The sequence below is a fragment of the Chlorocebus sabaeus genome, chromosome 8 (assembly GCF_047675955.1).
Source record: "Chlorocebus sabaeus isolate Y175 chromosome 8, mChlSab1.0.hap1, whole genome shotgun sequence".
Lineage (NCBI taxonomy): Eukaryota > Metazoa > Chordata > Mammalia > Primates > Cercopithecidae > Chlorocebus > Chlorocebus sabaeus.
The window spans coordinates 11165414-11192113 of NC_132911.1; the positions used below are offsets into that span (position 1 = coordinate 11165414).

The 26700-nt window shown below is 39.0% G+C and overlaps 1 protein-coding gene and 1 long non-coding RNA gene across 8 annotated transcripts in view; one reads left to right on the forward strand and one right to left on the reverse strand.

The window, feature by feature from the left end:
• Positions 1–19502, reverse strand: part of ERI1 (exoribonuclease 1) — a 137012-nt gene extending 117510 nt beyond the window's left edge. For all 7 annotated transcript variants that reach the window (XM_073017937.1, XM_007961680.3, XM_073017936.1 and 4 more), the window contains exons 1-6: positions 19228–19502; positions 14321–14499; positions 10400–10610; positions 5947–6030; positions 3634–3743; positions 1589–1703 (exon numbers count right to left, since the gene is read on the reverse strand). In XM_073017937.1, coding sequence (XP_072874038.1) covers positions 1589–1703; positions 3634–3743; positions 5947–6030; positions 10400–10610; positions 14321–14499; positions 19228–19335 — 807 coding nt within the window. In that variant the 5' untranslated portion in view covers positions 19336–19502. The remainder of the gene's footprint in view (positions 1–1588; positions 1704–3633; positions 3744–5946; positions 6031–10399; positions 10611–14320; positions 14500–19227) is intronic.
• Positions 19503–19657: 155 nt separating this feature from the next.
• Positions 19658–20992, forward strand: LOC140712290 (uncharacterized). Its single transcript, XR_012093819.1, has 2 exons — positions 19658–19737; positions 20816–20992. It is a non-coding gene; the product is annotated as an uncharacterized lncRNA (long non-coding RNA).
• Positions 20993–26700: the final 5708 nt, after the last annotated feature.

Genomic DNA, 26700 nt, shown 5'->3' on the forward strand with positions numbered 1-26700 from the left:
ATAAGAGTGCAAACTGGTACAACTCCATTGGAAAACTATTTTTGCATTATCTAGTAATGTCAATGATGTACGTATCCCAAGACCCAGCAACTGGACTCCTAGGTTTATATCCCAGAAAAATCAGTGCACAAAGACACCAGGGGACATGCCCAAGAATGCTTATAACAGTATCTTCATAGAAGCCCCAAATAAAAAACACCCAAATGGCCAAAGTAGAACAGATAAACAAATCTGGTATAATCACACAATGGAAATAATAGCAATAAAGTGAATGAACTGTAGTGACATACATGATGTGGATGGATTTCAAGCATAATATTGAGAAAAATAAATAAATAATATAGCCAGTATAACACTAATTATATCGTGCTCAAAGCCAGGACAAAACTATATAGTATAAGGATATACATTTAAATATTAAAGCTATAAGGAATGATAAGAAAATGGTTACCATGAAAGGATGAATTAGAGTTAACTCCAGGAGGAAGGAAGGGAGTTAAGTGGGTGGAAGTTACAAGGGTATTTGCTTTATAACAATCTGTAAAACTCTACTTTCTGCATGCATACTTCTCAGTTTTAAAAGACTGTTAAAACAGAAGAGTCTGTAAGGAAAAGCACCTTTTCTCATGAAACTACTTTAGAACATCCTTCTCCAAAATGAAACTGTAGGGGAGAAAAATGACAACATAGGATCTAACGAATGAAGGAGAATCAAAGGAAATCCCCTAAGATGATTTTAAAAGAAGCCTGAAGAACTAATAGTTCAGATTAGAACAGGATTAAAGGCTCCAGGAAGACAGTCTGCGAAGGAAAAAAAGAGGAAAAAAGAAAATCTGACAGACTACTTGAGTGTTTTCAGTCACGAGCAGTGACCTACAGTTTGAATGGAGAGTAAGGGGATAAGTAAACAATCCCAGAAGTAAATTATTACATCTAGAGGAAAGTTGTGAACACTGACTGCTCTGACTGAAAGGTAATAGAGCTATAGCAGGAAGATGCAGGAAGGGAAGGACATGCAGGAGTGGTAGCTTAGTCAAGCTCAATCTCCATCTTTCATTGCAGGAATTCAATAGGTCACAAATGGAAAAGTCAAGTAGTAGTATAAGCATGAAACTTAGAAATACAAAGGTAAATATTTGGGGGGGGGGGGGGAAGCTTTACAGAAGTAGAAAGTGTTTGCCTCAGAACAGGAACCAGTTCTGGTGAAGGCTATGGCAGAATACTGACATTCATTGCAAGTCTTGCAATATTTTAAACATTTACACCACACATATTAACTTTGATAAACGTAAAGTAAAATTAAAATCTAGTGGGGAGCATTTGCTCCACAAACGATCCACATACTGACTGCCCCTACAGTTTCAAACTTGTCAGGTATATATAGTTAACCTATTTAAATAAAGTTAACAGGCTGAATGAGAAAAAGGCTTATCTAATTTGAACATAACTAATTTTGCAATCTGAAGAGTAAGAACTAATTATATAGCCTTTTTCCATGAAAAACACCTGGAAAATTACAACTTAACGTACATGTAAAATTTAACAAATTTATGAAGAACCATATAATTATTAAATACAGAAATTTTACCTTGTAAAAGTTTCCATATGACTTCCGAATATTGATCCACTTTTTAGCAAAAGGAGGGTATTTGAGCCTGCTGAGTTGGCACTGAATGTTCAAGAATTTACTCATATCCCAAGAACTATAAATTAAAAAAAGACAAAAAATTGATGAAATAAACGGTATACTATTCTTACAAATGAGTATTTTAAGTCTTTTATTGATGTCAACTTTCTCATATTCACACGTAACATTAACCTGACAAAATTAACCTTGCTTCCTACCAAATACTAATTCAAAATAAAGCTTTAAAAAACAAAGAAGTCGGATATATTAATTTTTGCTCACAAACTAATTCCTATTAGGCTCATCTTGATCGTTTTTATGGTTCTGGGCAGGCTTCTATCTTGCTGAGTATTAGGCTAAGCTTACTTTTAATGCCAGACTTAGCAAAGTAAGTTGACAGTGTGCTTTGAAACAATACCAAAAACAAAAAAATGGAAGAGACAAAAGTAGCTGGTATCAAACAGTTAAAATACAATTTTTTCTGCTACAACATGTTTCTATAACACTAACCAATTTATTGTAGTTTAGGACAATACTGATTGTGAAATACGGAAATTGTGTTGGTTCACATGTGGTTGTTCTTAAGGAGAGTCAGAATAATAGCAGTGGAAGTTATAAACTTCAGCAGGAAATAAAAAAGCCCTCAATTCAACTGCTATACTGGGAACAGGACATAATCCTTCGCATTTTCTTATAATAATGTCAACTATATTATAAGAAAATTAAAAACAAGTTTATGTCCCCAGGATACTAGTGCTTCCGTGCAATTTTAATAGACTTTGACGCGACCTTCCCTTCCCTTAGTTGCTTGCCTGGGCTGTGTCCACATTATTTATGGAGACTCCAATGATTGGTTTTTGTTAGTGCTCTAGTTACAAAATTGCATAGGTTTTGAGTGATCTGTCCCAGAAAATGACACTTTAACAGAACTGCATATACTATATTACGGCAGAAACACCTGTATACTTTAGCAGAGCACTGCTCATTCATGTTTAAAATCAGTAATAGATTTCTAAAGGGGTCCATAAACATTTTTCCAAACTTAACAGTTATGATGTGATTAAATTCAATGCTCTTCTCCTATCATATGTGAGGATCTCTAAACCCTCTATGTTGGTGACATCTCAAGGATAGAGGATAATCTGTACAGTTTGAAACAAATTGTTTAGGACGTTCTTTTCAACCTTAATGGCCTTAAGGTATAGGAGTTGCCCTGGCACAATGTCTGTCATCTATGTTTTAATTTTTCTAATCTTCCCATTTAGCTTTTCATTTAACAAATGCTTTTTGGGCATACACTTTAAGCTCACCACTAAGGTAAGCATTATGGAAGATTATCAGGCAGCAAAAGTCCTTTTCTGAAAGAATTTTAAATTTCCTTGCAAAAGTAAGTCTGATGTATGTACACAGATTACATATCAGAATATATGGTCAGATGTCAACATGAATGGTACATATCATAGAAGTTACAAGGTTTCAAGGAAAAAAGATCAATGGGGTTGTCAGGGTAAAACACAAGATGGGCTTTGAAAAATGATAAAGAAGTTGTCGAGAAGAGACTCTCCCAGTAGAGAGGGAAGTATACGTAAGTACACAGAGAAAGGATAAACCATGTGGATTCCTGGGCCAGTCTGACTGAAGAGGATTAATGGCAGGTGAATTAGATTAAATGGGTAGGGTGGGATGCGATGAAAGGGCCTTCAACACCAAGCTCAAGAGTCTGGACTTTTTTGAGCAAGGAAGTGTCATGATAAAAACAGAGTTGTAGGAAAGTCTTTTTAGCTTTACATATTGATCTTTCTGTAGTGTTCTAGTCCTGGATTGAACTGTGACCACTGCTTTCCTCCTCTCTTTCATCCTTAGGTGAAAGGAAAAACACTATCCCCTGTGGGGTGAGACTCTAGGGTCTTCAATAATAGTTTGTGGTTATTCTAAAAGTTAAATAAATTAGGGTATCTTTAATCTTTAAAAAGTAGATACAAAAAATAATCTTCCTAAATACTTACCCATCTGTTAAAATTGAATATTTATACTTTGTTCCTAATTCCTTCAATTTCATCCAGTCAATTACTTTTTTTAGTACCTGAGGGAAGGTATCAGCTCTGTCTACCTGATCCTGAGGATATAAAAGTAAAATATACAAAAATCAGGGCTGTAGCTTCACGTAGTCCTACAAAATACCCAGACCTAAGTTGGAGGGAAAGAAACAGTATGAGAAAGGCTGATGCTTTAAATTCATGATTTCCTTGGCTTAGCTCCACCTAAAGTTTCATTTTTAAGAAATTTAAAAAATTTCATAACCAAGTACCAGGGACGACTTTCAACTGAAATGTATAATCCTCCCCAAATTAAGATTTAAGATCATCCCCAGTCATTGGTTCTCTTTTTATAGGCCTCAACCTAGTGGCTTACTGGATTTCTAGAGGCGGGAAACGAGAAATCTCTTCTAAGTTGAAAGCCACAGCTCCTTAAGTGTCTTCCCATCTCAAGTCTCACAATTTTCCACGCATACTACATACTGCTGCCAGACTGATCTTCCTAAAACGTAAATTGGGTCCACCCTATCACTCTCATATTTAAATCCTCCAACCACTCTCCAAGGCTTTCAGGATAAATAGATGCACAAGACCCTTCAGGATCTGGATTGCCTCTGCCTATCTGGACCATTTTCTTACCAGCCCATACACATCTGAACCATCCTGAACTACCTGTAGTCCTGCCAGTCCCCACCTGAAATACCCAGCCATTCTTTTCCGCCTACCTACCTTTCATGACTCAGCCCAAGTTCGTCAACTTGAACATGTTTTTCCCCAGGACAGTCTTCTATTCCCTCTGTCATATATGGAAGCCCTTTTCCTAGATGTCCACAACACCCCAATAAAACACTGACTTATCAGGCCTACTGTGACCACTGGACAGACATACACCTATATACACATAAAGATACATATGAATCCTGGCATATATTATAGTAGGCACTCAAACACATGTGGAGTCAATGAACGAACTAACTAAATGAAAAAAGTGCCTACCACATTAGAATACAACCAAAAATCAGAGACCTAAAAATGCATGAAACAAGCTGGGTGTGGTGGCTCATGCCCGGGGGCCGAGGCAGGCTTGAGGTCAGGAGTTCAAGACCAGCTTGGCCAACACAGTGAAACCAGTCTCTACTAAAAATAAAAAAAAAAAATTAGCCGGGCATGGAGGTGTATGCCTATAGTCTCAGCTACTTGGGAGACTGAGGCAGGTGAATCGCTTGAACCTGGGAGGCAGAGGTTGCAGTGAGCCAAGATCGTGCCACTGCACTCCAGCCTGGGCAACAGAGTGAGACTCCATCTCAAAAAAATAAAAATAAAAAATAAATGCAACATATAAAGTCAGGTTGTAAACAGATACACTCTAAAACTTATCTCTGGCTGGGCATGGTGGCTCACGTCTGTAATCCCAGCACTTTGGAAGGCCGAGGCAGGAGGATCACTTAAGGTTAGGTGTTTGAGACCAGCCTGGCCAATATGGCAAAACCGTGTCTCTACTAAAAATACAAAAATTAGCCCGGTGTGGTAGCAACGTGCCTGTAGTCCCAGCTACTCAGGAGGTTGAGGCAGGAGAACTGCTTGAGCCCAGGAGGCAGAGGCTGCAGTGAGCCGAGGTCATGCCACTGCACTCGAGCCTGGGTGACAGAGTGAGACTGTCTCAAAAAAATAAATAAATAAATAAAATTTATCTCCAAGTTCAGTATGGTAACAATTTGCTGATGCTTCATTTTACAAATGAAATCTTTAGATTCATCACTACAACTCTTTAAGAGGAAAGGCTGAGGAAAATGTTACCAGGTGTAAAATTTGCTGTTTTTTTTTTTTTTTTTTAATTATTACAACATGAAACATCTTTACCAAGCAAGGTATTAAATTGTTTACAACAATAATAATTTTTTAAAACTATGTATAAAATAAATCCCTAATTTCTTTTTTCTTTGAGACGGAGTCTCACTCTGTGGCCCAGGCTGGAGTGCAGTGGCCAGATCTCAGTTCACTGCAAGCTCCACCTCCCAGGTTTACGCCATTCTCCCGCCTCAGCCTCCCGAGTAGCTGGGACTACAGGCGCCCACCACCTCGCCCGGCTAGTTTTTTGTATTTTTTAGTAGAGACGGGGTTTCACCGTGTTAGCCGGGATGGTCTCGATCTCCTGACCTCGTGATTCGCCCATCTTGGCCTCCCAAAGTGCTGGGATTACAGGCTTGAGCCACCGCACCCGGCGTAAATCCCTAATTTCAAAAACTCTTTCAAACTCTAGAAAGAAGAACTTAGAATTATAACCTGAGTAATTCCAGTAAGACTGATGCAGAAATCAGACAGCTGCGTGTTAATCTCTGGTCTTACATACTGCTGAAATGTGTCTTCCTGCAAGGGAAGGATAGCAAGTTAAAGTAATTTATATGACTTAAGATACATGATACATGATACATGAAGAATTCATTACAGCAGGTTGTAATTTTATAGGATCTCATAGCATAAACCTTTCTAGTTTTTAAAGATAATTCCCCACACCAAAAGCACTCTTAATTTTTAAATTAAAAAATCATTTGGTTCATAATTAATGCCAGCTTTCAGTTATAATAAATTAGCTTTAAACTACTGCTCTCATTTACTCCTGAATCGTCTTTATTTTCATATAAAAATCCAATGGAACTAAATTCTAAATAGTCAAAATTTAACTGTTAACAATATATACGTAGTTTAAGAGTTGCTAAGACAGTGTACCTGTAGCAATGTTGAACCTTTTCAAGAAGCTTTCACAATGGTCTTTTTTTTTTGAGATGGAGTCTCGCTCTGTTGCCCAGGCTGGAGTGCACTGGCACGATCTCGGCTCACTGCAAGCTCCGCCTCCTGGGTTCACGTCATTCTCCTACCTCAACCTCCCAAGCAGCTGGGACTACAGGTGCCTGCCACCACGCCCAGCTAATTTTTTGTATTTTCAGTAGAGACTGGGTTTCACTGTGTTAGCCAGGATGGTCTCCACCTCCTGACACGATGGTCTTATTTTATGCTCACAACTCCATAAACTAAGTGAGGCCAGTATTGTTATCAGGCTCCAATCTCTAAGTGCTTTTTCCTCTAGCCCAGTAATGCCTCCCTAACCAGAACACAGAGTCACTTTTGAGAAATTAAGCACAATTTTAAACACTGAAGATTTAAAGGCAGCAACTGTTAATCCTAGGTAGCAGAGAAAATGACAAAAAATATTCTTTATGGCAGAAGATTTAAAAATTAAGAAAAGTAAAGATTGTATTTCCTAAGAATAAATTCTTTCTACATACTTATCTATTAAGCTATAAATGGTTGTAAAGAATTGTAAATGAGCAACAGTAAGGAACAAAAAAGAACACCTGAGGCCAGATGTGGTGACTAATACCTGTAATCCCAGCACTTTGTGAGGCCAAAGCGGGGGGGGGGGGGGGGGGGGGGGGTTGGATCACTTGAGGTCAGGAGTTCAAGACCAGCCTGGCCAAAGTGGTGTATGAAACCTATCTCTACTAAAAATACAAAAATTAGCTGGGCGAGGTGGCACGCACGTATGGTCCCAACTACTGAGGCTGAGGTGGGCTAATCGCTTGAACCCAGGAGGTGGAGGTTGCAGTGAGCCAAGATTGAGTCACTGCTCTCCAGCCTGGGTGACAGAGCAAGATTCCATCTCAAAAAAAAAAAAAAAAAGAATAATTGAACTTCAAAAGTTAGACATTCTTTACTTACCAGACATATTGCAAAATTCCACTTAACTGAATATCACAGATAAATTAAGTCTATATCCTTTTAAATATCACTATTTTATAATTTTAAATGACATTCTTTCAAAACTACATTGCAACTTCCCTTATAATTACAATTCGGTAGTACTAAATAACAGATATTACTAAAATGTTATTATTCACTATTAAAAACTTTTAACAGAAAAATGCTAGAGAGAACTATGCATTCATTGGTCAAATCTTTAATCATCACTTAAATAAATTATGTAAGTTAAAAGGTCATAAGGGTTAAAACTAAAGGAACCTAGATGCCTGTAATCCCAGCTACTCAGGAAGATGAAGCAGGAGACTCACCTGAGCAAGCAAAGGAAAAGCAGAGCAGTAAGGGGGGTCAGAAACATAGGCCACACTCTTTAACAGGATAAACAAATAGGCTTTATTTAGAGGTAAGATTTAAGGAAGGACCGGAAGGAAAAATGAGAGGGAAGGAGAGAAGGAGAAAAACATTGGCCAGCAAGATTTCTGGGTAAGAAAATTGGAGCTGAAGTCCTGGCAAGTAATGGGATAAAGCAAGCCTGGCATTTTTGAGAATGAGCAAGCAGGTCAGCATGCCTGGAGAGGAGTGAGTTAAGGAAGAGAGTAGTAAGACAGGAAACAATCAGAGGAAACAACAGGCCGGGGCATGTAAGGAATATGGGTTGTACTCTTGAGTTAAAAGAGGAGCCAGTGTAGGGTTTTGAGCAGAGGGGTTAAATGATCTGACTTATATTTTTAAAGGATTACTCTGGCAGCTTTGTTGAGAACTGGCTGTAGGACAACACGGACAGAAACACAAAGACCAGTTAGATGGCGAATGCAGTAAGTCACATAAATGATAAGGGCTCAGAATGAAGTCACAGCAATTCAGTTAAGTGACTGGGTTCTGGATATATTTTGAAGGCAGAGCCAAACAGGAATCATTGATGGCCTGGATGTGAGAGAAACAGGAGTCAAAGATGACTCCAAAGTTTTTGAACTGAGCAATTAGAAGGATTCTAATTACAAAAAGCTGCCATCACCCAAGCTACAGGAGGCTAAAGATAGAATGGGCTGGAGGTAAGTTCAACAGGTTGAGACATTTAAATAGAGATGTCAAGTAAGCAATCTGGATTTGGAACAGAGGTACGAGTTTGAAATAAGTATTTGAAAGTCACCAGCATAGAGATAGCTTCTGAAAGCTATGGAACTAGATAAGATCATCAAGCGAGAGGATGTAAGCTAAGAAGAGGAGCTAGGATTGAGATCTGGGACATCTGATACGGTGAAGCTGGGAAGGAAATGAGGAACCAGCCAAGAAAACTGCAAATAGGGAATCCAGTAGGGCTAGAGAAAAATCAAGCAGAACAAGTTATACCTGAAGAAAATGCTCCAAGGAAAAAGTATTCAAACCAGCAATGCTGTGTTAATTATTTTTTTTAAAGTGAGAATGGCTCACACCTGTAATCCTACCACTTGGGGAAGCTGAGGCAGGCGGATTGCCTGAGCTCAGGAGTTCGAAACCAGCCTGGGCAACATGGTGAAACCTTGTCTCTACTAAAATACAAAAAGTTAGCTGGGTGTGGTGACACACACCTGTATTCCCAGCTACTCAGGAGGCTGAGGCACGAGAGCTGCTCGAACTCCGGAGGCGGAGGTTACAGTGAGCTGGGTTCATACCACTGCACTCAAGCCTGGGTTCAAGACTCTATCTCAAAATAGAAAAAAAAAAAGTGAGAATGTTCAATTTTGCCAAGATTTAGGGTAAAGGTCAAAGATGATGTTGATGAGTGACATCAGTGGAATGATGGGATTGAATACATAAACTTTATCGAATGTAAACCCACAATGGTATGAATTTGAGAAAATGGAAGAAAAGGAAAGAGATACATATATAAGTACATATAACTTATGTGAAGAATTTTCCCAAAAAGAGGAACAAAGAAATGGGGTAGCTGGCAGCGCAGTGGGATGAAGAGAAGGTTTTTTATGGTGTGAAAAAAATAACATATTTGTGTGTAGTGGGACCAATATAGACGAAAGCTATAAATCATAATGTCCAAATGCGGACAGACCTGCTACAGTAACATCCTCGAATAAGAAAGAAGTCAAATCTAGTGACTTATGCAAGATTATTTGCCTTCACAGCTGCCATTTTTCCTTCTAATTTACTGACCTTCAATCTGCTTTGGATGAGAAAATTACAGAAAGACTAATTAAGACTATAAAAGAGATTTTTAATAGCACTAAGAATAACCTATGCATTTTAATTCACAAAGCCTTTTTATACTTACTCCCAAGTGGGTTGGTAGCAACTGAGGATATCATAGAAGTGACTTTTGGAAAGATGAGACGTTAGGATATTCTTGCTCAGATTTTATAAGGCAAGCAGTATTCTTTTAGGGAATTCCTACTGTGACTTTCTGAACTAATAATGCACTGACAAGTATCTAAAGCACACATACCATTTGGCTTAGAAACCAGGGCTATATGAGTCATTTCACCCTTAAACTTTCCACTAGAGAGACAGGTTCAAAAGACATTTTTGTAAATTATCATTCTTAGAGATCAGAGTTCACACTAGGCCACAGCAGTGGTTATCAAGCCTGACTGCATATTAAAACCAACTGAAAAGCTTTAAAAAAATGCTGATTTCAGGGGCCCTATCACAGAACTAAATTAAAATCTCCAGGACTAGGGCCAGGCATCTGTATCATTAGTATTTTATTTTTTTACTTACCAGGAGATTCTGATGTCCACGCCCAGATGTTCTAAGCAAATGGAAAAAAAATTTTAACTTTCGCTACTGCAAAAAGAAAGCAGTAGTATCTAAAATTGCTTTATTATAGCTTTTCTATTAATCAAGTTGATATAAAGTTCACAGCAAAGAAAAAACTTACTTTAGAAGTCTAGTTCTAGCTAAACAGCAAGTGAGGTCCTCCACATAACCAGTAAACACCAGAACAGTTGCTGCTAGAAATACAATTAAAATATAAAAATTCACTTACTATTTCTAAAGTATGCGTATTCAGTAAAACAACCGGAAATTCAATTATTTCATGTACAAATTCAGGTGGGTTTCCTTCTTCACAAGTGGCTTCAAAGTCAATAATACAAATGTAGTCATAGTAACTGTCAGCACAATTGCTCTCTTTTAACATCAGCTTCTGCTTCTTATAATAATTTTTCAGTCTCTTCTTTAGAACATCCTTTACTCCTCTAAGCAGAAAAAGAAGAGTAGTTACACTTAGGTAAATTCTACAGTCAAGAATCAAAATTCTTACCTGCCAGCACTGGGTTGAACACTGACAATTACAGCATAATTTAGCAAATGCTAGATAAAATAAATGTAAGAAAAGCAAGACTCAAAGCTAAGTTAGCAAAGAAACAATTAAAATAATGTTTATTACAACATTAACATTTTCCTTCACAAGTAGTTTTTTATTTTAGTAGTATATAACAGTATTTTCTCCAACATATACTGGTATTTCAAACCATAAACATTGTCAGCATATACCACCAACACAGTCATATTGCCTTATATACTAAGATAACATATATGATACAAACATTGAAATTAATATAAAATTATTCCACTGGCCAAAATATAAACTTAAGAATATAAAAATTTGGGTTAAGTTGAAGATATAGTATTATCTCTTTCCTTTTTTTGGCTTTTGTAGGTTAGTCAACTCAAAAGATTCATATGAATATGAAAGCATTATGAGCCTAGCATATAAAGGTGAATGTCTATTGGTTACTTAACAAGGAAAACTAAATTAGAATACACTCTAAGTGAACTGTGTCCAGAGGAACATTATCATACTAGTAGGTTCTTAACTAGAAATAAGTTTCTTAATTTATCATGGGTAGAATATGATTTAGGGGATTTCAATATCACAGGTAGCTTTAAAATATACATTCCACAAATGGGAGTAGTGGGGAGGAGAGAAAGGTCATCCTAACGGTAACAGTGATCAGGTGACTTCATTCTTTAAACAATACGTATTTTTCCAAAAAATAAAGTTGCAACCAGCATTCAGGCTTCCTTCAGTGTTATGCAAATGAATCCTATATTGGCCTGCAAATATGAAGTAGAAGTAAAAACAAGAGGATCTAAATTAACTTGTAGTGCCAAGTAAAGTATCATGTTAACTGATTAATGACTATTTAAAAAAACGTTTTAAACTTTTATTTTCCTTTTTTTTTTTTTTTTTTTTTTGAGACAGAGTCTGGCTCTGTCGCCCAGGCTGGAGTGCAGTGGCCGGATCTCAGCTCACTGCAAGCTCCGCCTCCCGGGTTCACGCCATTCTCCTGCCTCAGCCTCCCGAGTAGCTGGGACTACAGGCGCCCACCACCTCGCCTGGCTAGTTTTTTGTAATTTTTTTAGTAGAGACGGGGTTTCACTGTTGTTAGCCAGGATGGTCTCGATCTCCTGACCTCGTGATCTGCCTGCCTCCGCCTCCCAAAGTGCTGGGATTACAGGCTTGAGTCACCGCGCCCGGCCTATTTTCCTTTCTAAACTACAATTAAGCACTGAAAAAAAATCCTACCCACGAAAATAGTAATAATCGACCAGTTAGCTATTTTAAGACAAAATGTCTTAATATTGTTTCTTTGCTTGAGATTTTCCAAATTATCAAGACCTAGGGAGAAAATCCTTAACCTCTTTCATATTAAGGCACTGTGAGTAACCTCTGTGTCATGTGACAGCTTTGGATTAGTTTCTTTTTTTTATTTTTGTTGGGGGGTGGGAGGTGTGATGGGGGAGAGACTACATTTACCAGAGTTGTCTGCAAAGCTAATGGCAGGACAAACATATAACTAGTTGCTCTGGATAGAAACCTGCTATCTTTAACATCTCCTTTGCTCTTCCAAATATTCACCATATTTGCCAATTCCAACTGAGAAAAATATTCAGAACATGATTCTCTTTAATTCTTTCTGCCATAGCTCTCATTAGCTTGTGGAGTATGGCAAATGCCTCCATTACCACAACCCTTCAATTCATTCTTTACCTTACTTGAGAACTGAGCGCTAATGCCAATTTTCTGCTGAAGTATCCTCAGTGGCTCCCTTCTGCTTACAAGGCAAAATGCAGACTTCAACATAAGAGTTCCTTCACAACTTGGCTACAACCTATCAATTCAGTATCACTCAAATGTTCCTGAGGTATACTGTGTACTGCAGACAAAACATACTATAAGTCATGGCCTCCACCAGCTGGATGGCTCACGTCTATCTGAGCACTTTGGGAGGTGGGTGGATCACTTGAGCTGGAGTTCGAGACCAGGTTGGGCAACATGGAGAAACCCTATCTCCACTAAAAATACAAAAATTAGCCAGGCATGGTGGTGCATGCCTGTAATCCCAGTTACTCGGGAGGCTGAGGCACGAGAATCGCTTGAACCCCGGAGTCGGAGGTTGCAGTGAGCTGAGATCACACCACTGTACTCCAGCCTGGGCGACAGAGCGAGACTCTGTCTCAAAAAAATAAAAAAACTTTAAAAGTCATGTTCTCAGTATGTGTGGTACACTTTTATGTCCTATAACTTTGGTTGCACAACAGTTGAAGAAAAGGCAAGATCATGTTGCAGAAACCATACAAACAGGAATTAGAAAAGCTTCTATGTTATTTTTTTGTCTGAAATACCCTCCCCCTCCCTTTTCTGTTTGGCACAATTCAAATGTCATCTTTCTGAATCCCTGAGAAATATTCTCCTCTGTATCCTCATGCTGTACCTGGCCAGACCTCCAATACAGCGTTGGCCACTCTGTATTGTGATGATTTCTTTGTGTGTTTTCCCAAAAGACTGAGATTGTCAAAGTGGGGAACATATCTGTATTTACCTTTATAACTTCAATGCCTAGTGCAGTAGTTAGAATTCAATACAGGCTTGTTGAATAAATGTATAAACATACATCTAGATCTCTAGCTCCCATGCAAGCCAGGAGTAAGCAACTGATCTTCACACCTGGGAAGGACAAAAATTTTGCTCGGAAAATCTTCTGTAGGCTACAAGCTGTACCTTCATAACAGAAAGAATCGGGGAATTAGGAATCAAAAATTTCTTCATACATTATGATGTAGACAATCTAGAAATATATTTGTGCTCTTTTGAAGAGTGATGAAACTCTAAAGAGGAAGACTACTACTTTTAAGAGAATTAAGATTCAGAGATGCCTTGAAAAAGTAAGAGTTTTCGCCTATTTCATACAGGCAACTTTTTTTCTTGATGCCTGGCAGTTCTACTGTTTATCAAAAATCTATGTATTTTTCTGGACTCCAAAAGTCATTCCTGCCCCATGGCCCAAGTCAACGTAAAGTGATTTGTTTCACAAAAAATTACTAAAAACTTAGGTATGTGTATATCTCATTAAAATACACACACAGTTGACTAAGTTGCCTTGTTTTCTCACTCAATATACAGTTAAACATAATGCATACCATCACTGTACATTATTTTTTAGAAACTAAATCAAAACAAAAAATATTCCTGGTAAGTGAATGATGTTTTTCATTTATTGTACCTGGTTTCAAACAAACTCTTTTTATAAAAAATACAAATGGCAAAAAGAAAATAAAAAAAGAAAAATACTCAATCTCACTAATATAACTATCCATCATTTAAATGAGCAACTAAAACAATAAAAAACACACTTGTTATAATGAGACAGATACTCCTATACATTGCCGGAAGGTCATTAAAACATTCATAGACTTTGATTCAGCAGTCCTATCATCTAGAAGATGGACAAAAATAATCAGAGTTGCACATAAAAAATGTTAATTATGGTGTTTTTGAATGGTTAATAGGGTCATGTCATTATGGTAGGATTACAAACGATTTTTAATATTTCAGTGTTTTCAAGACTTTCTAAAATGAGTATGTACTACTTTTATAATTTTATAAGTTATTTTTAATTACCTGGTTTCAAGCTTGAATTCTGAAAGCTTAGCTCTGAGTTCTTCCTTACTCATTCTATTAATACAGCCATTGGTAATAGCAATCTCTTTGTAAACTGGGTCACTAAAGTCACTCACACTGGAGGTAATGAACTTGGATCCTTTTGTCTCCTGGCCATCAAATCTATACTGTTGAGTTTCCTACGGGGGGGAAAAAAAAAAGAGATGTAGTTTATAATTAGTACAAACATCACAGATTTAAAGATTCAAACTTCTGAAGCCTCTTCATGCTACATGTTCAATGAAAAGTGTTCACTGCAGCTCCTAAAGGGAGGAAAGGATAAGAAGAAGGAAGATGTGGCTCCAATACAATTTACCTCACTCTACTATGAGTCATGAGGTTCCTCAAAGGAAACAAAGCTAAGTAAAAAGAGGACTGGTGTTGGCAGTCAACACCACCTCAACAGAGAGCCCCAGCTGACTATTTACCAGAAACAGCAGCATGACTTTGGACAGTCACGTATTACCCTCTGATCTTCAATTTCCTTATCTATAAAATGGCAATTTGGTAATGGTAAATAGTGTTTGGGCAGAATTATTACAAAGATTAATTGAGATTATATGTATCAGGCTCCTAGACCCACAGTAGCAATTAATAAATGGTAACTATTAATATCACAGACTATACAACAAGCCCTTCACAAACAATATGCTAGTATTTACAAATGAACCCATTTTTAAATGAACTTTTACATTACACATGTACAATAACTTCTGATAATTGTTTAACCTGACTTCATTTCACAAAGTTAACAAATATTGCCCAACATAAAAACAAAATGGACTGCAAATCTAATCACAGCTTCCTAGTACTCAAAGCAAAGGAAATGTATTTCATTTCAAACTTACATTTTCCAAAAGTTATACTTATGTCAGTTAAACAGAAGCAGCACAGAATTATAAATCTTTTCATAAATAAAAATCTGTTAAGAAAAAACCATGACTCAATTCTACTTTCTCCACAGGCAGTCTCAAATTACTAATATGTTAAGTTCCAAAGATTCATTTATAAGTTAATTATTTTCCACATGCACTATCACAAATATTAGCTATGTTCCAGAATTTTCAAAAATACTTAGTACTTACTGTTAATCCCTTGTCCTCATGTAAACTTTAATTACAGATCAAGAAAGGATAATCACAAAGAGGCCACAGTCCCTGACTTAGAACTGATCCTGATGGTTCAGGAACTATTTCTTAATCTAAGCTCTCAATTTAATGCAACATACATTTACTGGAAATATAATGCTAGGTAAGGTGCCAGAGGCCGGGTACGGTGGCTCAAGCCTGTAATCCCAGCACTTTGGGAGGCCGAGACGGGCAGATCACGAGGTCAGGAGATCGAGACCATCCCGGCTAACACGGTGAAACCCCGTCTCTACTAAAAAAATACAAAAAACTAGCCAGGCGCGGTGGCGGGCGCCTGTAGTCCCAGCTACTCGGGAGGCTGAGGCAGGAGAATGGCGTGAACCCGGGAGGCGGAGCTTGCAGTGAGCTGAGATCCGGCCACTGTACTCCAGCCTGGGCCACAGAGCAAGACTCCGTCTCAAAAAAATAAATAAATAAATAAAAAGGTGCCAGAGTACTCAAGAGTGACTCACCCATCTCCTTTGAGGAAGAAGTCAGCAGTTCCAATGTGTGAACTATCCATAAATTAAAGAATAGCCACATTGAGGTTCGTTGTTAACAATGTTAAGAAAAAAAAGTATTGCTAGTTGACCAATAATTCACTTTCAACTATATTAAATTTACAATAGATATCTCTCTGCTTGATCAGAATTTAATAAAAAATTATCTTTTGACTTTAAATCTACATTGAATTTTAAACTTCATCTTTAGTCAGGTTAAAATTTAGGTCAACATTAAGAAACAGTTTGTCTACCAAAACAGATGTCTCAGTTAATTTAAGTAGATTTTCTCTTTGGACAAATCCTCTTTCTCATTCACTTGTTAATTCTCATCCAAAACTGTAGCTACAAAAATTATTCACAAGTAACATGTAGGCCTCTTCTATAGATGCTATAAATTATGACTTCTATAAAGAAAAATTTGCTTCCTTTCCTAGGTCCAGCTCTAGTTCTCTTCCTTCAGTGAAGTTCTAGAGACAGCCAAGGTCCAATCCTCAGAAATCAGTGTCTCCTCCCAAATTTCAGATCTACACTAATGATTCACAAAGAAGGATGCTCAAGTCAATCCACCAAGGAGCACAAAGAAAATATTAAAAACCCTACTTGTATTGTCAATCTGCAGAAACACAAAATTAGTTTACAAAATACTTACATTTGCAACAGCATCCACGCCAGTATCTACCTCCATCTATCACGTCACATAGAATACTGACCATATAATGAGAAAAGTGATAGATACCACAATATGGAGAGAAACATTCAGCATCACAGAACTGTAACATTCTGCAATATTCACGTGTTCAATTAAGTGGGTGTATGGTTTGTATTATCTCAAATAAGAGAATCTTTTACATTCTGGGATGTGGCCATGAAAATCTTCCATACCAAACACAGGTTTACTATCTTGCAACAAAGTACTTTAACACTGTTGTTGAACTGAAAGATGAGTTACATATTTTCTATGACAAAAAGACAGGTATTCTAAAATTGCTGTCCTTTTCTTACTGGGAAGGGTACGGGAGCTTGATTTTTAACATTTTTTTAAAGGAACACAATCTGTTGTTGCAAGATAAAAGAAAATACATTTTAACAGTAAGCTAGAAAGTAACTGCTTGTCAAAAGAAACTTTATAGAGAACATTTTGAAAACAGAGGTTTTGGAAATGTTTCTATTATTTTGTTGCCAAAAATCGAGGTACTACCTACTAAAAAAAGGAAAACCTCTGCATCTGCACACTGAAAAAAAAAAAAACTTAGAAATCTTCTTGATGTTTTATATACTTTATATATACTTTAATAAGTAGGTTCAAATTTCATCAGAACTCTCCTTTTGCAAATATAAATATGCAATAGCTTCTGTTAGTTTTCAAAGACAACTGGCATTAGAGATAATGGAAATTCACCACGTGAATTCAACAAAAAACTTTGCTTGAGATTGAAAAAAACTGTAACATGGCCAGGCGCAGTGGTTCATGCCTGTAACCCCAGCACTCAGGGAGGCCCAGGTGGGCGGATCACCTGAGGTCAGGAGCTGGAGACCTGCCTGGCCAACATGGTGAAACCCCATCTCTACTAAAAATACAAAAACTAGCCGGGTGTGGTGGTGGGTTCCTGTAATCCCAGCTACTAGGGAGGCTGAGGCAGGAGAATCACTTGAATCCCGGAGGCGGAGGTTGCAGTGAGCTGAGATCATGCCATTGCACTATAGCCTGGGCAACAAGAATGCAACTCTGTCTCCAAAAGAAGAAAAAAAAAACTGTCATCATTATTATTTTTTGAGACAGGGTCTCACTCTGTCACCCAGGTTGGAGTGCACTGGCACGATCACAGCTCACTGCAGCCTCCACCCATGGGCTCAGGTGATCCTCCCCACTCAGCCTCCCTAGTGGCTGGGACTATGAGCGAGCGCAACTACGCCCGGCTCCTTTTTGTAAAAAAAAAAAAAAAAAAGTATCCTTATTAAGAACATGCAACGGTAAGTTTTTAACAATTACTACCGTCACTAAAGCCAATTTGGAGCAGAAATCTAGGCCTTAAGTAGCTGTAAAAGTGTCAAGACTTTCAAATATAAAGAAGTAGATTCAAACACACTTCTTTTTACTGAAAATAAACTTCGAAATTTATTTTAAAAACCACTTACACGATGAGACTGACACAATGTATCTCAGGTTGAAGAGGGAGGCAGGTGGAAGAGTGGTTCTTTATGAGAGGGAATGAGCAAGTACTCTTTAAAAGTAACAACTTTAGAAGGAGAAAGATAATTGCAAAGATCCAAAGAAGTGCATGCAGCGCAAAAGGAACACAGAGACACCCTTAACAAGAAAGACCTTCCTTCCAATGTAAAAGAACACAAGGAAGCGAGGGGCACTGGGAACAAAAGGGAAAAACTGTGTGAGATCCAATTAGCAACAGAGGCAGGCACCAGACCCCGCAGAGCAGCAAATCGAAGTTACTAAGGAGGAGAATAAGCCAAATTCATGTTATTACAAAGCTCATTCTAGCCGCCAGATGGAAACTGATTGTGGACGTAAGGAGTAAGAGTTAGGAGCCCTCTTGCAAACACCCACTTTACGAAGTGCTCAACATGTTTATTATTAGGAAAAGATCAATTTTAGTGTTCAATCACAATCCGCAGCGCTAGTCAACGATTACATTCGTTAAATAAGTTTTAAGACTGTTCTACAACTTCGCCACTGTAACTAGGTTCGACCAATGAGACGTCAAAATTATTAATTCAATCGTACACTATGTTTATATGAGACACCAGTAAATGAGCAAAAGCAGTTAAGACGAAGCTCCACTTAACAGGTAAGAGAGAGGGATGCTGGTGGGTGCTTTTAAATTTTTTTTTTTTTTAAAGGTATGAAGTGACATGCCTAGGGTATATGGTGAGATTTTAAAAACAGAAAGCCTTGCAACTTACCCATAACGGCTAGATGGAGTGACAACAGCAACCGTCAACACAGAATTAAGTTTAGAGCAGAACTCCCACTTAGAACCTATTCACCCACTATTGACAGAACTGGTCTTGACGATTTCCTCCCTCCCAAAGAGTGATTCGGCCCTGAGGGGGCTCCAACCATCCCAGGATAAGGCTAGGGAGCTTGGCGCGGGGGAAGAGGCTGGGGTCCAAGGGCGCGCAGCTGCACCTTCTGCGGGACACCTGAGAAGAAAGGGGTGCCGAGGGCGCTTGGGGGACCGGGCAGCGGGCGCCGACAACCGGGCGCGCGCCGACTCCTCACCTCGGGACTGGGACGCGGCTGCTCCTCCCGGCCCTCCGGCCGCGGCGACTCCAGCAACACGGGAGTCACGGCCTCGCTGGCAGGCTCTTTACTCTGTGGTTCCTCCATGCCGGCTGTTACGCCAGAGGAGAGCTGCTGGAGCCAGACACTTGCTCACTCTCACTTGGCCGAGCCCGAAAGCCTCGCCTTTCTCCGTTGAAAAATTACCGGGCTCGCGTTCCCGCGGCGGCGGCCACACAAACTCCGGCGGCCACCTCCTACTTCCGGGAGCGTGTGGCGTCCAAACGCCGCGCAGGCGCAGTGAGACGGCGTGCACGGAACGCCAGCGCCGCAGTCCACAGGGGAGGGAGGAAGAACAAGAGGGAGGCGCGCCGGTGAGAACACTGGGCGTGGCCGGCCGTGGGCGGAACTAGCACGGGATGAAGTTGCGCAAGGATCTAATCTGGACACTAGAGGGTAGCACCGGAATGGATGATCGCGTCAGCGTTTACTGAGAAGGGAAAAAGTAGGGTGAGTGGGGAGATATCATAGAGAAAGATATTTTCAACCGTAAAAAATAATAAAGCAATTCACATTTTCCATAAGGAGTTTCCTAAAACTTACACTTCTGGACAAGAAAAGAAAATGGGTCTGGACTTAGTGTCTCACTGTAAACAATTAGAAAACGGAACAAGATATAGGAAACAACTCCTCAGACATTGGACAACAGGCAGCTGTGGATTGTTTCACGTGAGAGAAGAGAAACAAAAGGAGCCCTATATCACTCTGCCCTTTTGCCCAGAGGCCATTTCCAGTCTGTGGTGCAGAGAAGGGAAATCAAATGGAAACCTGGGATCTCCCAGGTTGAGAAGACAGGGATTGGAGTTGAGGAAATTGGGGTAGGCCAAGTTGGTTGGAATTTGTGGGACAGAATTCTGGAGAGGAGGGAATTACATGGAAAAAGAGCTTCAGAAATCTGCTTAGGAGTACCTTTGAATCTTCAACTGAATAAAAAACGTGAAACTCCACAAGGCCAGGAAAGAACAATTATTGGGGAGCAGTACACCAAACAATGATGAGAGCTCACACAGAATTGGGAATCATTTGAGCTCCCAGCAAACAGAGTGAAGAGATTATTGAATACCATGGAACATGCACTAGAAACGTCAGAAGTGAAACTGCCATTGCAAAATTATCATTGAGACAGTGAAAGAGATCAGACCCAACCAACTGCGTCTTGCTTTTAACCTCCAAGCTATCCTTATTCATTCCTGGGCGTAGGCCAAACTAACATTGGGAGGAACTTAGTGTATAGCTTATAGTTTAAAACAAAGGTGATAGCCCTTTCTCAAAATAAACCCTGTTCTTGAGACCAGACTGCTTTTGTAGGACTAACAAATTAGCCAAAAGATTAGAAATTATGATTTAGGAGCCATGCAGCCGAAGGTACAAGATTCTAACCCTCTCCAAATTGCTCCTGGCGATAATATCACTATTGTAAAACCTAAGATCATTGCTTAAGATATTTTGCAGGCCCTGCACTTGATGGATCAACTGGCACCACCCAGACTGATAGACTGGCTCATCTGATTTTGTGTCCCCCACCCAGGAACTGACTCAGTGCAAGAGGATATCATCGACTCCCTGTGATTTCATCTCCTACCCAACCAATCAGCACTCCTGACTGACTGGCTTCTCACCCACCAAATTATCCTTAAAAACTCTGATCCCCAAATGCTCAAGGAGACTGATTTACATAATAAAACTCAGGTCTCCTGTGCTGCCAGCTGTGTGTGAATTACTTTGTCTATTGCAATTCCCCTGTCTTGATAAATCGACTCTGTCTAGGCAGTGAGCAAGATGAAACTCTTGGGCAGTTACAAAAACGTCATGCCTTAGTGAGATACAATAGCCCTAGACTGCAGGACCCAGAGCATAAGCTGCTGTAGACTCTTCAAAAGCCTTAAAACAAGCCCTGAAAGGATCAGACTGCTCTGTAAGTAACCTAATTGCCTGTAAGAACAAAGTCTAATACTCTCTGAAAGACTAGAGTAAAATCCAGGATTCGACAACATTAAATTCAAAATGTAAGACATCCAGTCAAAAGTTAAGAGACACACAGCACTTGGGGAGGCTGAGGTGGGAGGATTGCTTGAGCCCAGGAGTTCGAGGCTGCAGTGACCTATGATTGCACCACTGCAACCCAGCCTGGGTGACAGGGTGAGACTCTGTCTCAAAAGAGAGAGAGAGAGAGAGGAAGAGAGAGAGAGAGACTGACCAAGTGGTAAGAAAATATCTCATGAAGTTGATAGAAACAAACCCCAGAATGATAAAAATGATGAAATTAACAGACAAGGATTTTTAAACAACTGTTATGAATATGCTCAAAGATTTAAAGGAAGACATAATAGGAGAGAAACTGGAAAGATTTTTGAAAAGAAATCAAATTTCTGGATGGAGGTGAAAAATATTTGAAATAAAAATTTATTTGGATGGGATTGCTAGCACATTAGGCAATGCAGAAAAAAAATTAATGAATTTAAAGACATGGCAACAGAAACGATACAAAATGGCACACACAGAGGAAAAAAAAACCTGAATATAGCTTCAGTTACCTATAGGACCACTTAAAGAGGCTTAATACTATTGACCTAAAAGGTAGAAGCTGAGGCAAAATTAATATAAGCAGTGTTTATTTGGTCCAAGCTTGAGGATTGCAACCCGGGAACATAGATTAAAGTTACCCTGAATCCATCTACTCAGAAGATACACCAATTTGGAAGTTAAGTGAACACTTAGTAACGAATCATAATTGTCTCAAGTCTTGCCCATTCTAGAGTATTTGCTTTGTTAAATAGGCAATCGAGATAAGGTATAATTCCAATAACAATAATCTTTGATGGGGATAAGTAGTCCTTTCTACCGTACATACCTCCATCTCAGCTTATATCTCAAGAAACAACTCTTTTAACTTTGTTTCTTTGATTTCTAGAACTAGTGCAGCAGCATCAAGAAATTTGACCTGTCGTAAAGAAAAAGACCAAGAAGAAGAGAATCTAATAAATAGTGAGGCTTTTGTCTGTGAAGCCTATGATGAGCAACTGTGCTGGGGAAACTCCAAGAAGTTTCTCTGAGGAAATTGGATTGTAAGACACAATTAAAGAATGTCCCTTCTGAAAAATCCTGGCTAGGTGAAAATAGTCAAAGTCAGTCAAAAAATAGTCAAAAAAAAAAAAAAAAAAAAATCCAAGCCAGATGAAAATAGCTACGTGAAAATTACTACCGTGCAGTAACTTATTTTGTCTTTAGACTCTGGTTTGAGCACTTAAAGATTGAACAAGGTGAAGCATGCATGAAATAATCAACCTGAAAGGAAGAAGCTGAGGCAAAATTAATATAAGTAGAGAGTTTATTTGGGCCAAACTTGAGGATTGCAATTGTAGATTCAATTTGCCCTGGGTATACTCAAGATTAGTAGCAGCTGCAAGTGAATTTTTAAAGGAAAGAAGAGGCAGTTCCTGGGTTGTTTATCAATAATTTACTGTAAGGCCAGGCGTGGTGGCTCACACCTGTAATCCCAGCAAAATGCCTTTTGTTTCTAAGCCGTCTCCCATTGCTGCGTGATGCCACGTGTTAGATAATGCAATATGTTTAGGTCTGTATTTGAGCATCCTGCTCTGTTCTTTTGGTCTCTGGTGTTTGTTCTTATACCCTTCCCACACTGCTTTCTATTACTCAGCTCTGCAGTATGTCTTCATATCTTATAAAACATGTTCCTCGTCTTACTCCTCTTTTTCAATACTGACTTAGCTATTTCTGGATATTTAATCTTTCATGTATACTTTAGGACGAACTTGTTGCTCTTCAAAAAATCCAATCCAATCCAATCCAATAAAAAAAAAACTATTGATTGAATTCACTTGATTAATTTGAAGAGAAATGACAAATTATCCTCTTGTAATATAGAACTGCTAATTCAGATTGTCTTTTATGATGATCTTTAACATTTCACAATTTTCTCCATAGATATCTTGTAGATTCGTAACCAGGAATTCCTAGATACATTATGGGTCTTTTGCCGTTATGAATGGTAAATTATTTTATACCATTACATAAAGTATTATTGATTTTTAAGTTAAACAAAGAATAAAAGACAACCAGATTAGAAACAAACAAACAAAAAACGAGCCAGGAACGGTGGTTCACACCTGTAATCCCAGCGCCTTGGGAGGCCGAGGAGGGTGGATCACCTGAGGTTAGAAGTTTGAGACCAGCCTGGCCAACATGGTGAAACCCTGTCTCTACTAAAAATACAAAAATTAGCCAAGCATAGTGGCGCGCAGTTGTAGTCCCAGCTACTCGAGAGGCTAAGGCAGGAGAATCGCTTGAACCTGGGAGGCAGTGGTTGCAGTGATCCTAGATAGCGCCAGTGCACTCCAGCCTGGGTGACAGAGAGAAACTCCATCTCAAAAATGAATAAATAAATAAACATAATACATCATCCCTATCACCCAGCAATTCCATTCCTAGGTATTCACTCAGGAAGAGTGAAAGTGAATGTCCAGGTGGAGGCTTGGACATGGATATTTCCAGCAGCATTATTCATAATAGCTGAAAAATGAAATTAATTCAAATCTCCATCAACAGGTGAATGGATAACCAGAATGTGATGTATCCCTGTAATGGCATAATACTCCTCGATATATAATAATAAGCATTTTTTTTTTTTTTTTTTTTTTTTTAGAAACAGAACCTCACTCTCATGCAGGCTGGAGTGCGGTGGCAGGATCATGACTGCCTTGGCCTCTGGGACTCAGGTGATCCTCCCACCTCAGCCACTCGAGTAGCTGGGACTACAGATATGTGCCACCACGTCCAGGTAATTTTTGTATTTTTTGTAGAGATGGAGTTTCACCATGTTGCCCAGGGTGGTCTTGCACTCCTGAGCTCAAGTGATCCGCCTGGCCCAGCCTCCCAAAGTGCTAGGATTACAGGTGTGAGCCACCGCGCCCAGCTAATAATAAACTATTGATACATGCAATAGTATGGATGAATTTGGAAAAATCTTGAGTGAAAGCCAGATGCAAAAGAAGACATACTCTAATTCCGCTTGTATGAAGTTCAAGAATAGGCCAAACTGATCTATGATAATAGAAATTCACAATAGCGACTGCTTCAGCTTGGGGTTAGGGCTTGAGGATTAACTTGAAAGGTACACAATGGAAGTTTCCAGGTCCTGGAAATATTCTACGTCTTAATTGGGATAGTGGTTACGTAATGTATATATTTATCAAAACACATTGAATTATGCATGTAAGATCTATGCATTTCACTTTGTAAGCTTGCCTTCGATGTAAAAGAAATTAAAATTTTAAAGACAAAAAATTGGTTTTAATTTCTTTCTTTTTCTTTTTTCTTTTCTTTTTTGTTGAGATGGAGTCTTGCTCTGTCGCCCAAGCTGGAGTGCAGTGCACAATCTTGGCTCACTGCAACCTCTGTCCCCCCAGGTTCAAACTATTCTCCCACCTCAGCCTCCCAAGTCACTGGGATTACAGGTGCGCACCACCATGCCCAGCTAATTTTTGTATTTTTAGTAGAGACAGGGTTTCACCATGTTGGCCAGGCTGGTCTCAAACTCCTGATGGTTTTTAATTTCTAAACATTCTTTGTTTATTAATCCCCAGAACATTCTGGATACTTTTTAAACTTTCTTGTAAATTTTAATAGTTTTATTATTCTATTGCTTTTTTTCTAAAATTATCAAATTCTGCAAATAATCAGTTTTAGCCCTGCCCTTCCTTATACCCCTTATATCTTTTTCTTTTCTTATTACATTGGCCAGGAGACTTTGTAAAATATATATATATATATATATATATATTTTTTTTTTTTTAGACGGAGTCTAGCTCTGTCACCCAGGCTGGAGTGCAGTGGCACAATCTCTGCTCACTGCAAGCTCCACCGCCTCCTGGGTTCACACCATTCTCCTGCCTCAGTCTGCCAAGTAACTGGGACTACAGGTGCCCACCACTACTCTCTGCTAATTTTTTTGTATTTTTAGTAGAGACGGGGTTTCACTGTGTTAGCTAGGATGGTCTCGATCTCCTGACCTTGTGATCTGCCTGCCTCAGCCTCCCAAAGTGCTGGGATTACAGGCGTGAGCCACCACGCCTGGCCGAGACTTTGTAATATATTAATAGTAATGGTGCTGTGCTGATTTCATAGGAAACGTGTATAAAGCTTTTCTATTTAGTTTAATGGTTTCTGCAAGTTACAAAGTCTTTTCCCTCAATCATTTAAAAACGTTATTTTCTTCCTGTATCCTATGTTTATTTGAAAAGTGTAATGTCAATATGATTCTTACTCTTTTATGGATAATCTGTTCTCTCTCTCTGGAGTTTGCAAATTTTCTTTTTGTCATTGATGTTCTTAAATTTCATTGTAATAAATCTAGGTGAGGATTCTCCTTTTTTTGTATAATAAAAAGCATAATTTTTTGTATTTTTAGTAGAGATGGGGTTTTCCCATATTGGCTAAGCTGGTCTTGAACTCCTGACCTCAGGTGATCCACCTGCCTTGGCATCCCAAAGTGCTGGGATTACAGGCGTGAACCACTGTGCCAGGCCATCTCATTTTAGTTTAATCATCTCTTTAAAGACCTAATCTCCTGCCAACTGAAGAATGACAAGGTTCATAAGTATAGAAAAGAGAGCTTTATGTCTCATAAAGGGTTAGGGTTATGCATCCTTGCAGGCTGCCATTCTGATAGGCTGGGAAGTGTAGCCTCCAGCCAGAAACCAGAAATAGGCACTTTGAGGGAAGGAAGCATAAGACAGGAATGTATACTGAGCGTAGTGGCCAAATATACATATTTAATAAGCTATAGGAGGAATTATTAATGTTTATGAAAGGAGAAACATGCATGTGCACTTGAGCTTCATACCTCTTCATGGGTCATATGTACACAAATGGCAGCATTAGCATAATCTGAGTGTGGAGTTTTCAGCCTTCTGACAACAGAAAGTGAAGCAGAGGACACGAAAATCCTCTGTGCATCCTCTGTAGACTGGCCAGAGCATCTCCATCATCAACAGTCTCTGATGAGGAAGGTATGCATTGTGAAACTGGTGAGCTGTCATGTAAAAACTGTAAAGAGGAAAGGGAAGTCTCATCATGGCCTCAGACAATTGGCTAACAGCAGTAACAGAGTAAGTCATCTGCTCTTGTCTTCCACAGCTGGTTCCTGCTTACTTCTTAGGAAAGATTCTGGTTAAAGTTTAATAAGGAAGGGGCAGACTGAGACATGTCTGACCTCCTGTCCCGAGACGTCCTGGAACTCTGTTTTAAGGTTTCTCTGGGGTCTTCTTGGCTGGAAAGGGGTCCGTTCAGTACAGTAGTCTGGGGGATTTAGGATTTTTTTTTTTTTTTTTTTTTTTTTTTTTTTGAGATAGTCTCACTTTGTCACCCAGACTGGAGTGCAGTGGCACAATCTTG